Source organism: Branchiostoma lanceolatum, chromosome 8 (assembly GCF_035083965.1).
Source record: "Branchiostoma lanceolatum isolate klBraLanc5 chromosome 8, klBraLanc5.hap2, whole genome shotgun sequence".
Taxonomy (NCBI): domain Eukaryota; kingdom Metazoa; phylum Chordata; class Leptocardii; order Amphioxiformes; family Branchiostomatidae; genus Branchiostoma; species Branchiostoma lanceolatum.
The window spans coordinates 10,715,607-10,729,745 of record NC_089729.1 but is presented as its reverse complement, the minus strand read 5'-3'; the positions used below and the strand labels follow the sequence as shown (position 1 = coordinate 10,729,745).

At 39.8% G+C, this 14,139-nt stretch overlaps 1 protein-coding gene across 1 annotated transcript in view; it reads right to left on the bottom strand.

Moving 5' to 3' along the window:
• LOC136440938 (ankyrin-repeat and fibronectin type III domain-containing 1-like) overlaps window positions 1–11,369 on the bottom strand; it is a 159,160-nt gene extending 147,791 nt beyond the window's left edge. Inside the window, exons 1-2 of the mRNA XM_066437134.1 lie at window positions 11,265–11,369; window positions 10,530–10,757 (exon numbers count right to left, since the gene is read on the bottom strand). Of these exons, the coding sequence (XP_066293231.1) occupies window positions 10,530–10,757; window positions 11,265–11,362 (326 nt within the window). The 5' untranslated portion in view covers window positions 11,363–11,369. The remainder of the gene's footprint in view (window positions 1–10,529; window positions 10,758–11,264) is intronic.
• Window positions 11,370–14,139: the final 2,770 nt, after the last annotated feature.

Sequence of the window (14,139 nt, the reverse complement as noted above, 5' to 3'; positions counted from 1 at the left end):
AGGCACATTCCTTTTTACTGTAGCAATGTATTTCTATTTGCCTAAAAAATAAGGTAAAAGAGAAACTTTATGAAATATTGTATGTTCCCAACTGATCTTCCTACCAGTGGGTGTTAAATATTTATGTTACGAAGTTGTAAGAAACATGGGGCCAACGGAAAAGTCTGTATTCTGTAAACAAAGTAATTTTTAGCCCCCCTCCCACCTTTACCTTGGCGCCCCAACTTATTTGTAATAGAGCAATTCTTTTTTAATTAAATTTAATGTAGCGTGTTAAACTCATGTCTATTGACTCCTAGTAATGTAGGTGAAATGTTTTGATGCAGAAACCTACCGGGAATCGCTTCCTTCTCCACAAGAGATCGTATGTCTAATTGGCACCATGTGCCCGGACCGCAGCCATGTTGAAAATACCCTGTGGACTTACCCACTTCAATCGAAAAACAGGGGGTGTGCCAAACAGTAAATCTCTAAAAGAATTGTTTTATTGGGAAGTAAAATGAACACACTACACACTAGATATACTTTGGTTGCAATAATTTACCGTTTTCATTTTTTAATATGTTCTTAAAAACTAAATCTTTCCATTTTTTGGCAAAAAATGAGTTTTTCCCGCTCCAAAGGTATGGTAATCTGCAGGCACAAATGTTCTGCTACTTTATTTGAGACGTATCAGTGCATTGAGGTCGCGGCACATGTGCTGGCACGGCCTTCAAAAACATAGCTCACGAGTCGATGACAGCAGATTTGCCGCGCGCCCCCGCTCCGGCGTTCAGATAAGGTGTTGGCCCGTGAAACATGTCAAAAACTCAATGATGTATTGCTGTAAGTAAAAATCTGTGATATATTTCAGGAAACAACCTATTTGTCAACATTCACACGAAATTTGAAATGGAAATGTTGCAGTTTAAGGAAAATATGGCAGTTTTTCTAAGGAAAATACCATGTTTTTCATTTTTCTACGTCACACGTCAGGGGCATTGGCCCCCCTAGTAATAGTGTACGGGTAAGGTAGATAGTTTAGGGATATGGTAGTGGAGGAGAAAGTATTGTAGGTTTGGGGCTAAGACCTTCCAAAGTACAAGGAAGAACATGTAAGTTGAAATACAGCGGAGGGGCTAATGCACCATCTTAGATAGGGATGTGAAAATGATACTGCTTTTTAGATCAAAAGCATTTGGACTTTTATTTCTTTTTTGGCTGTATCATTCTATACATTTTGTATTTCTGCACTGTCAAGAACCTGACTGAACTAGTTGATAACTTCTGAACATCTGAAATATGGTGGGAACGGCATCCCTTCACCCAGCTGCCATTGATTTTTCCCGAGGAGCTCTGTCAAATTTGCACTTGTAGTTTTTGAGGAGTTGCCAAGTGAGACCGTGCCAACTACTGCAGGATTTGTCTATTCTGACTTCCGCGGGCTCGTGAACAAACCCATGGCATCCACTCATGTGAGACAGCTTCCTCCCAAAACAGCGGAAAACCATCCGGCAGAGACTGATAGAGCTATCGGGTACGATTTACAAGACTCTAAATCAGCTTCTTTTCCACTTTACTCCACAAAAGGAGATAGAATTACGCCGCAGTGGGTTCAGATAATGAGGGAACCCAATGACGGCTTAGACCTGACAGCCGCTCTTTCACTTGATCCTCCTCATCAAATATTCCTCATTGAAAATGAAAGCACCGTCTTGTCAAGTCTCTAAAGTGTCAAATATCCAATCTGCAGGCAATGACCAAGAAACAAATGGGTCTGGGCGCCTGCCAACTTCATAGTCGATGCATGGTGCTGAGGAAGAGTCAAAGGTAGCTCACAAAATCATAGCCGATGATATGCATTGATCCAAATGGCTAGAAAAGCTAATGCTGGCTAAGTAGGGGAGATTACATACAACAGTCACAAAAGCAGTGGCCTTTAGGATTATTCAAATCTAGATATCTGGATAGAGAGAGGTACAGTTTGTATACTAGAAGTATCTAGACAAAGGAGATGTCAGGGGTTGAGAGAAAAGTTAGCAAGGGATTTGGCAATTCCTCTGGATAACGTTCCATGTATAAAGTTTTATATGGAAGCTCTGATCATGATCAAAGCATTTTCCTGGAACAAAGTGTTGTTCTTTCCTCTTAAAATGAGTTTGCTCAGTGCATGGCCAAGAGACAACTTCTGGGCACTGATCTTAGTTGGCGAAAGATGAAGGTGACTGTGCTAGAGGGCAGTGAATGTTGGCTTTTAACCTTCTCCCTGCTGCCTAACTCTGTAACCAATAGGGAGTTGGGTGCCAAACAGCTACTTCAGTGTGCTAAAGGTTAAGGCTTGTAGGTTGTAGTCATGGGGAAACATGCACTAGTCAGAGGCAGAGTTTCATAATTTCACAGTCATCAGTAATCTATGGATCTTCTGTAGGTTTTGTGATGTTGAAGGTAAATAGCCAGACTGAGGAAATAACAATTATTCTACTGTAATCTTCAGCTGCCAGTTCTGTTACTAGTTGCTAGGAAAACGTTGCGACATCCAAAATATGCCTTTGTGCGAAAAATTGTTCTGACGCATCAGGAAATTGTGGTGATGAACGCTGCCGTCAGCAGGCTGACAACATTATTTTCCAGTTCTATCATCCTTACAAAAGCAATTTTCCGTCCGATATCTCCATGGAGTCAAACTCTCAGAGGCTGCCGACGGCAGGAAATTAGATTGATGCTGTCTGGTTGACTGATGTCCTGCTGATGATGTTCTTAGTTCATTCTTTCCAACCCAGGGCATCTATAGGCAAAAAAGTCAAGTAAGTCCTATAGCCTTTATAAGGCCGCAGGAAGAGTGGGCTATTATCCACTGTGTCTTGGGTATGAATCTATGATATTGGATATCGGATCCCATACCTCTCCTTCCACCGCCTTTTACTTCAATAACTAAAGTCAGGTATCCATTTTTACACCTGGGTAGAGCGTTGCACTACCACTAGCTACTTGAAAAAGCGTCATGCTTCACCTTAAATGAGGATGTCTTGAAACGAAAACGAACGAAAAGAGCGAGGAAAGTTCTGCCTTTCCCAAGGACACAGCATCAGGCCAGGAATCAAACCCGTGACCTCTTGATCTTGCAACGGCTAGCCAAGCCATTCAACACCACAAGTGCATCAATAAGCCACAGCAAATACAGGAAGTTACCATCACAAGTACACCATTAATACCTGGTACATGAAATCAAGCCAGTACTAAGTGTTAAAAAGCAAAGATTAACCAGGGCCTCAAATAGATTTTCCGCATACATTCATACCAGACAAATCTTATCTGCACAACCATCTCATAAAGCAGGAATATATCAAGTGTGGATCAATCTGGAAATTGTTGGGAAACTATTCTTTCAACTTTGTTTGGCATTCCACAGTCAGTAACGATTACTTCAGCTGACAATTCAGTACATGGACTGGTACAGGCACAGGGGAAAGTAGACATAAATATACCTTAACTTACCTGCGTAAGGAGGTAGATCATCAAGCCTGTTTGCTTAAACTTTTAAGATAACAAACAACATATGATGAAAATATCACCCAAATATTCTTCCAATGAAAAAGTTTTAAAGATACTACAGAGTTGGATACCCAAACTAGTCACCGCACCCTAAACAAAACCAAAAAACATATTCCATTTTGATGAAACGGCAACAGTGCACAATCCACTATTGGTAAAAAAAGGTTTATCCTTACATATGGCATGGACAGTCACATGTACTGATAACCTAGATTGTCTACAAACAAAGCATCTCTCAACTCTTGGGGGGCTTCAGTTGATACTTTGTTCAAGTGCTTGCTATATGTTGCAAAAAAAACCAAGAGCAGTGTACTCAGGTGCTGTGGAGTCCATTTAATGGAAGGCATGTCCCACCACAATGTGTTCAGCACCAAGGAAAGCACCTATTGTGAACCTAGGGTTGAAAATAACATTCAAGTGAATCATTCCGGAGTGTGGGTTTGGCATGTTACTGTGGACTGATACAATACACTCTTGTACACCACCAGTAAGGTAGTCTACTAAAGTTGCAAAGATTTTCTGCGTCAAAAAATTGAAAGTTGCCTTGAGTTAGTGATCCCAGTACTTTGTCTTCGGTTTTCAACAAAGCCGGTGTGGTCTCAAGGTATGATATAAACTGGTTCTGACTTGCTCTGACGCAAAGAACTGCCTTACCTGACAGCATACAAAGACTCTTTGATCCAGTTTCAACATGCTGGCTAACCCCATGAATAAACTACCTCACCAGGGACCTTGTTACACGGAATTCGGTCTCCACAACGCTCTGAATCAATAAAAGATCTGCTCCTTCTTTTAGTTCAAGCTCTAGCACACTGGACTCCCCTTTTCAGCTGCCTATTTATTTGACTTAATTCCCACCTCTGTCAAAATTGAATGAAACTCAGAGAAATATGAGTTTGATACAAAGTAAATTAAAAAAAGTCCAATCTTGACAGTAGTAGAGCCTGCATGTAAACTACCTGTCCGGTATTAAGAAACAATCAAAACAGTTCAAATCAACTTCTCTGGCAACATTGAAAATTTTAGAAAATATGCTGCAGTTCACCAGCTAACTCAAAACTTTACTAAAAGTATCCATCATCATGTGATGTCAGCTGAAAATGGCTTAAAAACAAGAGACACGCCTTTTTAAATCAATCTCTGCAGATGCAGATGCTCCCCTACCAGGCATAAAACTTTCCCCTCCTTCATATAAAACTTTTACCGGCCTCTCCCTCCAAAATGGTAGTAAACGAAACAATCTCAGACTATAAATTCCACTTCCCCAATTGAAAGCACTTAGCTCGTCCCGGCACAAGCACGATGGAAAGTGGTTACTATGAATACAAATCAAACCATGAATGCCAAAGATGCTTCAGTAATCGTCTGACATTTGTAGTGGTGAATATCAGGGTATTCCATTTAACATTCAACCTGCCTTCAGGGCAGGCTCGAGTGGCAGTTACTCCGGCAAAACGCTTCTAAATCATGGATCAATATTTCTTAGAAATTGTTATGAATGCAAAAACAGACAATATAAGGCTCACTAAGGGAGAAAATGATAGAATAGATAGTTATTTAAATGGCTAAGAGCAGTCTACAGTGACTCTACAGAAAAAGGAATCATCCATCAAACAAAATGTGAAACAATAACATAAAGAGTAATTCACATTTCATAGTGGCAAGGTGGTGATATTTTAAGGTATAACATTTTTCATACTGCCAAAACAGATCTGCAATGATTTGCTTCGTATCAGCAATGTGCAGATGAACTTGGAATTATCAACAACAAACCTTTACAGTTTCAATCATTCAGGACCAGACTATGACCTGATTTTTAGATGACCCTGGATAAAAACCATGAAAAATATGTTGATGAAGGTTAGACATCCAATTCAATTCAATTCTTTACATTCAGGCAATAAGATAACGGTTACTCAAGCCACTGGACAGATTTTGAAAATGGTCTTCATTTCATTTAAAAGTCAATATTTAAATGTCATAGTTTTTGGTTAAATACCTGTTTGACTACAGACATTTCTAAGTGTCACTGATAAAAGGTATAGTGCATGCTTCCTGAAACATCTGAACATTTCCAAATTCCATCCAGTTGCTTGAATAACTGTCACCTTAAGCTTGTGCATGACAAAATAATGAATCGAAACAATCTTTTGCAAAGATAATTAAAACAGTGGAATTTAAATCTTACTGCTGTTCATACAGTTCATTCTTCAAAGCATTTGTCAAGTGGTAAGGTATGATTCTTAAAGTGCCAGGGTATTCAAAAGAAGTTAGAATCAGCACAACAAAACTGAAACAAAAAGAGAGTCTCCACTTGCAAATTCATGCGTACATGTACGCTGTGGGCAAATCCTCCTCTTGCTTGCGCAATCCTTACGAAGCAGTACGCATGCAGGCGTCAGCTGTGTACTTAGGATTCCTGCCAACAGTGAAGTGGAACCAAGCGTGGGCTTATCTCTGCCAAAGATTCTTCCAGCTGGCCGGCGCTGGAAAGACGCTAAAGCCGAAATGATGCCGACATTTCACAGGCATAAAGAACACCGCAGGCAAAACCAAGGCCGTGATCGATCTTAGAAGATTGTTTGAAGCGTGATTTAAACTCACAGTGTTAGTTTTGTTTCAAGTATGATGATACAGTCAAAGGGGCTTGGAGAAAATAGTTACTGTAGACAAGTGGCCACTACAGGTCAATGGGAAAAAAATCTAAGGTACAATAAAAAAAAGTGGCCACGAGGGTTCACGGTACTTCTAGACTCTCACATTTTAGTCGTAATTGCGGTCTTTGAATTAAACATTCTTATCTATTCCTATGGTGCATGTGTGCGTGTGTATTGTATCTATCTATTGGGTGTGTGTATCCACAGCAACAACAGAATGCTTCTATAATTTTACGAGATGTAAAAATGAATGTGTCTGATAGAGATCTGAGAAAGGGAGACAGACTGTCTGACTTCAAGTCAACTCAAAGCCTTATTCACGCAGCAATACTAGCTGGACTAAATCATGCCTCTAGCAGCCCTTTCACGCAGTAATACTTCCACTGGTCAGGCCCCTAGCAGCGCAGGAGGCCCAATAAGCCCCTGACAGCATGAGATAGCAACACCTGCTTCAGAGACACTTTCCTTGATGCCTCTGACCATGCTGTCTGGGAGCCTGTTAGTGTTACAGGTACTGTACCAGGGCTGTCTCCAGGACCCATCCATCCGTCCCGGGACGGAAATTTGCTTGTGAGGACAGACTAAAATTTCACCCAGTCCATCCCCAAAATCTGAAATTCATGACTTGTAGCTATTGAAATTGATCAAAATAATTTTTTGTAATGTTGAAATGACAGATTTAAACAACAAAAATTAACATGGGCTGCCAAACAATCGATGTGTGGGACAAAAAACAATTGCAAGCTGGAGACAGCCCTGTACTGTACTGAGTGAGCATCTTGATATAACACCAGCAGTTTGAAAAACAGCAATCAGTACTCTTTAATATAAAGAAGTTAAGGCAAAGCTGGGCTGACATTATCATCCTTCAGTATAAAGCTCTTAAGTAAGGCTTATGGAACCAAATCTAGAGCAGCCTTAGAGCGTTCTTAACCTTTAGAAAGCCGGCAGGTGGTGTTAAAGTTGCTGCCAATATATAACAGATCTTATCTTCACATTACTACATAACTTAGGCCAAGTTCATTTGTTCATTCATTTGTCCTTATAGTGGCACATAGGGCAGGAAGTTTCCTTGCTGTTTTAGTAATACTAGTAGGGTATACATTTACAGGGAGGGGTTGCTAGCCTTCCCCTGTAACATGCTGGAGGCACCTCTTTGAACACGAGACCACAATTTTGTATCCCTTGCGAAAGACAGGTGCAGCCACAACCGAGATGTCCTGACCCGGGATTGAATCAGGGTCTCCCGATTAGCAACCATTTGGGAACAGGAGCTCAACAGTGAGCCTGCTGACCAGTTGAGCTATAAAGGGACATTCACATTATTACAACTTCAGGCTCAAGCTAAGTTGGTTTTCAGATGCACGGCTTCATTTTCTTTCTGACTTCGAAAATCTCAAATATAGAAAGATCACATGCAACATGTACTAACAAAATTCCACCAGGTTACATACTTCTGCCACCCAAAGATACATACAGACAGATCTCAAACCCAACTTCCCCCAGTATATAACACTCCAGGTCCTGTATATCTAAACTGTGCATACCTGGGGAGTGCTGCACTACAGATTTCTCAAACCCACTGTTTTTCAAAGTGGTGGATTTATGCAACCTGGCGGATTAATTTTAACGGAAGGTACTGTTCAGGATATGAATCAAATCCAGAACGCATGATTCAAGTAGTGAATCAAATGTGCCACGGCTTGTACAGACCAATGTCTCTAGATCTGTAGAGGGATGGCTGATCGGCCCTAATAGCTACATTCACACCTTTTACATATCATCATCATCATCATCATCATCATCATCACCATCAGTCAACGTGCTTATGCACCGTTGGGGTGACATAGCCTTTTGCTGGCTGATACAAGATGGGGATGCGCCAGGTCTCCTGTCTGGTTGAATGATGTAAATCACCATACCCGGTATGGCTGATGCGATACGGAGGTTCGCCAGGCCTCCATCCAGGTAATTTGTAGAGAATCCTCAACTCCAGACAGAAGGATTTGGACCATCGCACAACGGGACATGCCCCTACTCTTTTTCGAAAGGTGTGGTGGGTTCTTGAATGTGTGTGGGGTGTGACTCTCCCCAAACACGGGACCTCCATCTAACGTCCTATCCTTACATAGAAATACAGTTCAAAGTCTGGGATTTAATGATATGAAAGAAGACTGCTGTTATCAAGTTACAAATTTCAGTACGGCCAAAGTCCATGCTGTAAATTTTCAGTTCATAATCATTTCTAATAACACAAATAGACTTCCATGCTATACTCTGTGACCGGAGAAAAGTTCAATGCCCCTCCCCATCACAAATTAATCATTTCAGTCTGCATCATGGACGCTTCAACTTTTCATAATGATGTCTGGAGATCTTTATTTGTGCTGAACACAAGTCCTCTTGAACTCAATTATCCTTCACAACTTCGTTGGAGCTACCCGGGTAGAATTCCGTTAACCAATCAAGAATGAAACCGAAGAACTTACTGAAAGCAATTTAGCGGAGGTTCGTTACTATGGTCAGATTTTAAAGGCTTGATTGATCAGCTGGAATGTAAGTCTTATGGATCAGACGATCTCTTCAATCAGGGGCCTCCTTCTTACAAAGCCAGGAGAATCTCAGAGGCAAGGAAGCGGGGGCTTGATCTCCTTGTTAATTATGGGTGGGGGACTGTGAGGAGGACATGGTTATGCCAGCAGAATTTGTGAATGATGCAGCTAGCTTTACAAACTGCTTGCAACAGATGATAGAAAATGAAGAAAAAATTGAGACTTACATTAAATTTTAGTGATTTGGCATAATACCTGTTTTTTATCGGTAGATAAAATCTGTTTCTTAGGGACAACGAATTGGCCTCACTGTTATCGACTATTAACCGGTTTGCTGATAAATGAAAGAATGAATGAACGAATGAATGAATCCTTTATTTACACTAGATGACCCTGACGGCCTTTAAGCAATCTTCCCAGAGGTCAAGTGGATCTATACTGTTGATCAGCAGAAGATCACCAAATTTCTAAATCAAGCATACAAATTATTTTCCCCCTGAAAATCTACCCTCTCAGGCTGCAACATTGGATGGCACTCGGTGACCTACAAACATCGGCCAATCCCTAAGAATCATGCAGTTATGGAAAGACACCAGACGTATATCCTGGCGGACAATATCCTTTCGAGCTGGCAGAATCTTTTTCCTGAGGACTGTGTGACGCCCGCTTCAAGACGAGCACTTGGAAGAGAATTCAAAATTGCACCCGCTGACACAACTAATTGACTAATCATTTACAGTGCAATTACAGCACATCATCATGTGATATTGGCAGTTTTGATGATCATCATTAATGCTAGCATGTCAAACATGACAAAGATTTGAAAGATATGTTTCATCCCTTCATTATTCAACTACCTAAATAATTCCTTGGGGAAAACTCAGACGTCTCTTGACTTTGATCACACTGCTCTTGGCTGGGCCGCAGGGTAATAGTCTATCAGCTTGTCTGATCATGTCATCTCGAACTCAGCAATTAGAGCAAAATGATCACTCTTATCTTGTAAAGGCAAAGTCTTTTCTAAGACGCAATGATATGCTGCATCCTGTGCACAGTCATGCTCCAAGAAGTCAATGGATCCATGACTTAAACTCTTTCAAGGTAGATCTTGTTTGAGACGCTCAAGCAAAAGAATTCCTCTCTCAAATGAGTATGGCTCTAAGATAACACATATTTTATATCTTGCTTTCAGACTTGCTCATTTCTATTTTCTGATTTGCAACAAAAGGATCATTTGTACTATAGGTTCAACAGTCACATTAAAACATCACTTATTTATAAGGCACAAATCAATGGATTTAAGAATAAAATGCCTGTGGTTGATCTTTGAGAGTGACAAAAACTGTCTAAGAATTTGTAACACTGCTTCATGTATATCTTATGCATAGACAATTCAGGTTGGTATGACTGTGCTTATATCACAGTGTATTAATTTATCTTTCACTTTCATGCCATATGAATTCCAAAGCTTAAGGTATAGCTGTAAATCATGTAATCTTTCTAAAATGTCTACTGTATAAAGTGCTTAACACTTATAGATACATTTCACATAGCTAATGTTGGTTATTATATGCTGGTTTTCGAGGTGACAATTAAAATCAAAGATGACAATCACCTGTTTTGTATCCCGTCAACAAATGTAGTGAATCAAAATAATTACTATCAATAAAACAAACTCATGTTTTGGCTTTTTTCAATGTTGTTCAAATGGGCAACTTGTAAAGGCACCTGTTTTGCCCTCCCTTTCACATTGTGACAAACCCGAATAAGAAAATAAACAAACTCTTACCTTGACCTCTTATTACTCCTCTTGTTCTTTGCAGCCACCTGCCCTGCAGTACTGCTGGATTCACTAGGTGGTGCTGGAGCACAGGCTTCTTCAACAGTTCTCTGACAGGAGCCATTCCTAGCCGTGCTTGAGGGGTGAACCGGGGTCACGGGTGGGCTGTCTGCGATCTTCACGGGTGAGAGGATATCCTTAAAGTCAGCAAAGCTGTACTCACACCCACTTGAGGAGCTACAGGGTAAAAAGACACTTTCGTTCACTTCAGTGTGCTGAGCTTATTAAGTTACTTTGACATCAACTTTATAATACTTTATCTCAAGGGTCTTTTGGCCTGTCTGTGCATCTGAGTTTCAAGACCAAAAAGAAGAAGAGGGCGTGGAATCTGCCATCTCCAATTATGTTGTCAAATAATGTATTTCCCTGTCATATCTACATTGAACATGAACACCTAGTCTAAATGTACATGCTTCCCGAGCCTTGACATTTGGGGGGGGGGGGGGGGGTTCTTCTTAAAAAACGTGATTGACCATCTCTCCCTCTTCAAGTCACATGCTGCATTATACTGAATCAATGGTTACACCTTTTCTGTTGCTTTAATTTTAAGTGCTATAACATGGCACTATATCATACATGTATCTATTCTGGGATGGAGCACATTTTTGAATTTGCATTAATTCATCAACTTTGAACTTCGTGCAAAATCAACAGTTGAATTTTGAACTTTGCGTGACCTCTGACCTGAACTCCTCCTGCCCTTCGCTGTCTAGCGTGTCGTCTTCCCGTGACACCTCCAGGATCGGGGGGAGTTCCACGAACACCAGCTGGTAACGGGACATCACATCAGCACATCTGGGAATGAAAAAAACACCCCTGTAAATAAATTGGTACAGTTTCGTCCTGCTGTAAGAGTTACAGTGATTGGACTGCACCAAAATCAATGTGGGTAATGTTGTGTGTGAGAGAAAAAAATGTAATTTGTGGTACTGTACATGAAAAATTACATTTATGTTAAGTTCTACTTTACAGAATGTAAAAATCACTTACTGTAAGACGAAGTACGCATACATAACATTACTAAATTAGACAATCAAAAAGCAGTTTCTTTTGAATAACATCATGATGATAAATAGTTGCTCTGTTTTTCCCTTCCATCGATATTGCTATTACAAATTATCACATGTTTTGCATGCAAAAACACATTTAAATTACAACAGAGAAATCATCAACACATAACATATGAACATGTAACAAGCAAATTGGTCAAGTCCCAGGGAGTTACTGGGTAAAAAATTTACCCTATCTTTTAAGCACAGCTGACTATTTCTAATTAAAAGCAATTTCCCAAATAATGTACACAAGACATGTCGATTCCCTGAAAATGAGACAGAACATCCAAGTATAAAATGTTGCCTGGGGGGTGGCTTGAATCTCTAAAACATACCTGACGTTTAGCATCGAAATGTCCCAAAACTTCACACCAACATCTTTCCAACAGATGTCCCAGCTTAAAGGCAGTGTCAGCTCAACAGAAAATAACCCATTCTGCTCAAAACATCCAAGTGAGGCTTATATCTTCAAAGGTAAGACAACGTTACTGTTACTGCTGCCACCAACAACCAAACTTCACACGAAGAATTCCCCCCTACAGTTTACTTGCCTGTATCCACACGATTTGCAAGTCTGATGGGTCATTCCAGGGATGTTCTGAGTGTGCAAGACTGTAGCACTGTCACTCCGGCCTAGTTATCAAGGGATGCCACAGGACAAATAGTCTGGCAACCTCACGGTTTACCAGGACAACAGACCAACTGTCAACTCAGCTCCAACAACCGTCAACAAAAAAACACAGGGACACAGAGGGCACTGTCTGTGTTCCTGCTGAAAAAGATTTCCTTTTTGAAACCAGGAATAATTCCTAAAAGAGTCATTGTATGTTAATATAAAGCTGTTTTGTCTGTTGACTTCACAATCAGTAGACATTTGACACAATCTGATTCGGAACATGTAAATCCTTTATGAAAACATCACTTGTTTGTCTTGTGTGTCAGACTGTTCAGTTACTGTAGTTTCTTCCACACGTAGCTTTTCAAAGAGATGATGTCAGTTCCTGAATTGTGTTTTTGTGAGCGCATTAATTCCTTGAACATTAAGAATGCAGACCACTTCCACGTGTTGAAAGGGGGAGTAATCCGATAATCACAGAACAGGATGACCATTCAATCTCGGGGACATGCAAAAATACTTCACTTCCTTGAGGCTTAAATACAAACATTACATTCTACAGACGACTAAGTCCATGATGTCATGTAAAATTCATACGACAGGCCTCCTCAATGTAACTTGTTGTTTCTTAGATAATATTCTTTCATAATTATTCACAATAATCGTGTCTGATCATGCAGAAAAGTTCTGTCTCCTTATATCTTTCATGTCTCAGTGATTTAGAATCATCTCACATTTATATTGCAGGACTTGGAGTGTTTAAAATGATTAATTCCTGGCATTCTTAGTATCTTACCAAACTTTTTGATTGTACTTTTTTGTACATGGCCATGGGAATACAAAACGTTATGCATGTTACACATTGTTGGGGGGATGTTATACTAAAATGTCATCTCAGTTTAGGCAAGATGAAAATGAGTTCTTTTTCAAATCTATATTCTTCTTCATGGAAAAATATCTTCAGTAAACATTTCAGTTCCGACTTCCAAAGATCACAAAAAACTACTTGCATTGTATACAAAGGATCCAGTTCAAGAACATTCAAGAAATATATCAAATATCATAACTAGTTTGTTTGAATAACTATAATGACCTTTCTTTTAAAATTATGCAGTGCGTCTGATGACAACTCCTCACTTTACACTAACTTTTAAAAAAACAACTTCCAAACGGCATTTGTGACCAGTGGAAAGTCAATTGTACCAGGGTCTGAGGTGTCAACATGTCAACAACAGTGTACTAGTAAACATCAAAACACACAAACACATTCCCAACAAATCAAAGGTCCTGTAAGGTGGCAGTTTTACCAATAACTCAATTCTGCTCTAATACTTTTGTGTTGACTAGGGAAAGTCACTGTCACAGTAACAGTTGTATGTGTAAATTGATACTCTCGATCAATAATCCTCAACAAATTTGTAAAGACTATTTGTATTACTATTATGTAAACTAATCTCCAGGAATGTTTCCCACTGTGGCTTCCTTGTCACTAATCAGTTTCTGCTTAATTAAAGAAAACAAACTGGTATAATTACTCATCAAAACCTATTCACAATGTTGATTTGGTCTTAAGAACACACAACCTATTCACAATGTTGATTTGGTCTTAAGAACACAATGATTTTCACAATGATTTTATGACATCACACTATGCAACAAGTTAATACATCTCAGGTTAGAGGTAGTTACCTCTGATGAAAAACAGCTGCAACTAGTTATAAACATTAATGTTCTTGCCCCAAAAATATAATTGGGAGTGTGGGATTGACATCAAATACAAAAGTACTAGTAGTAAAGCCAAAATCTATATCTGTCCACCAAACTGTTTCATTCATCGACTGAAAAACTAGTTTTGATCCGCCCCTAAAGCCCCTATCGCACTGAACCTGCG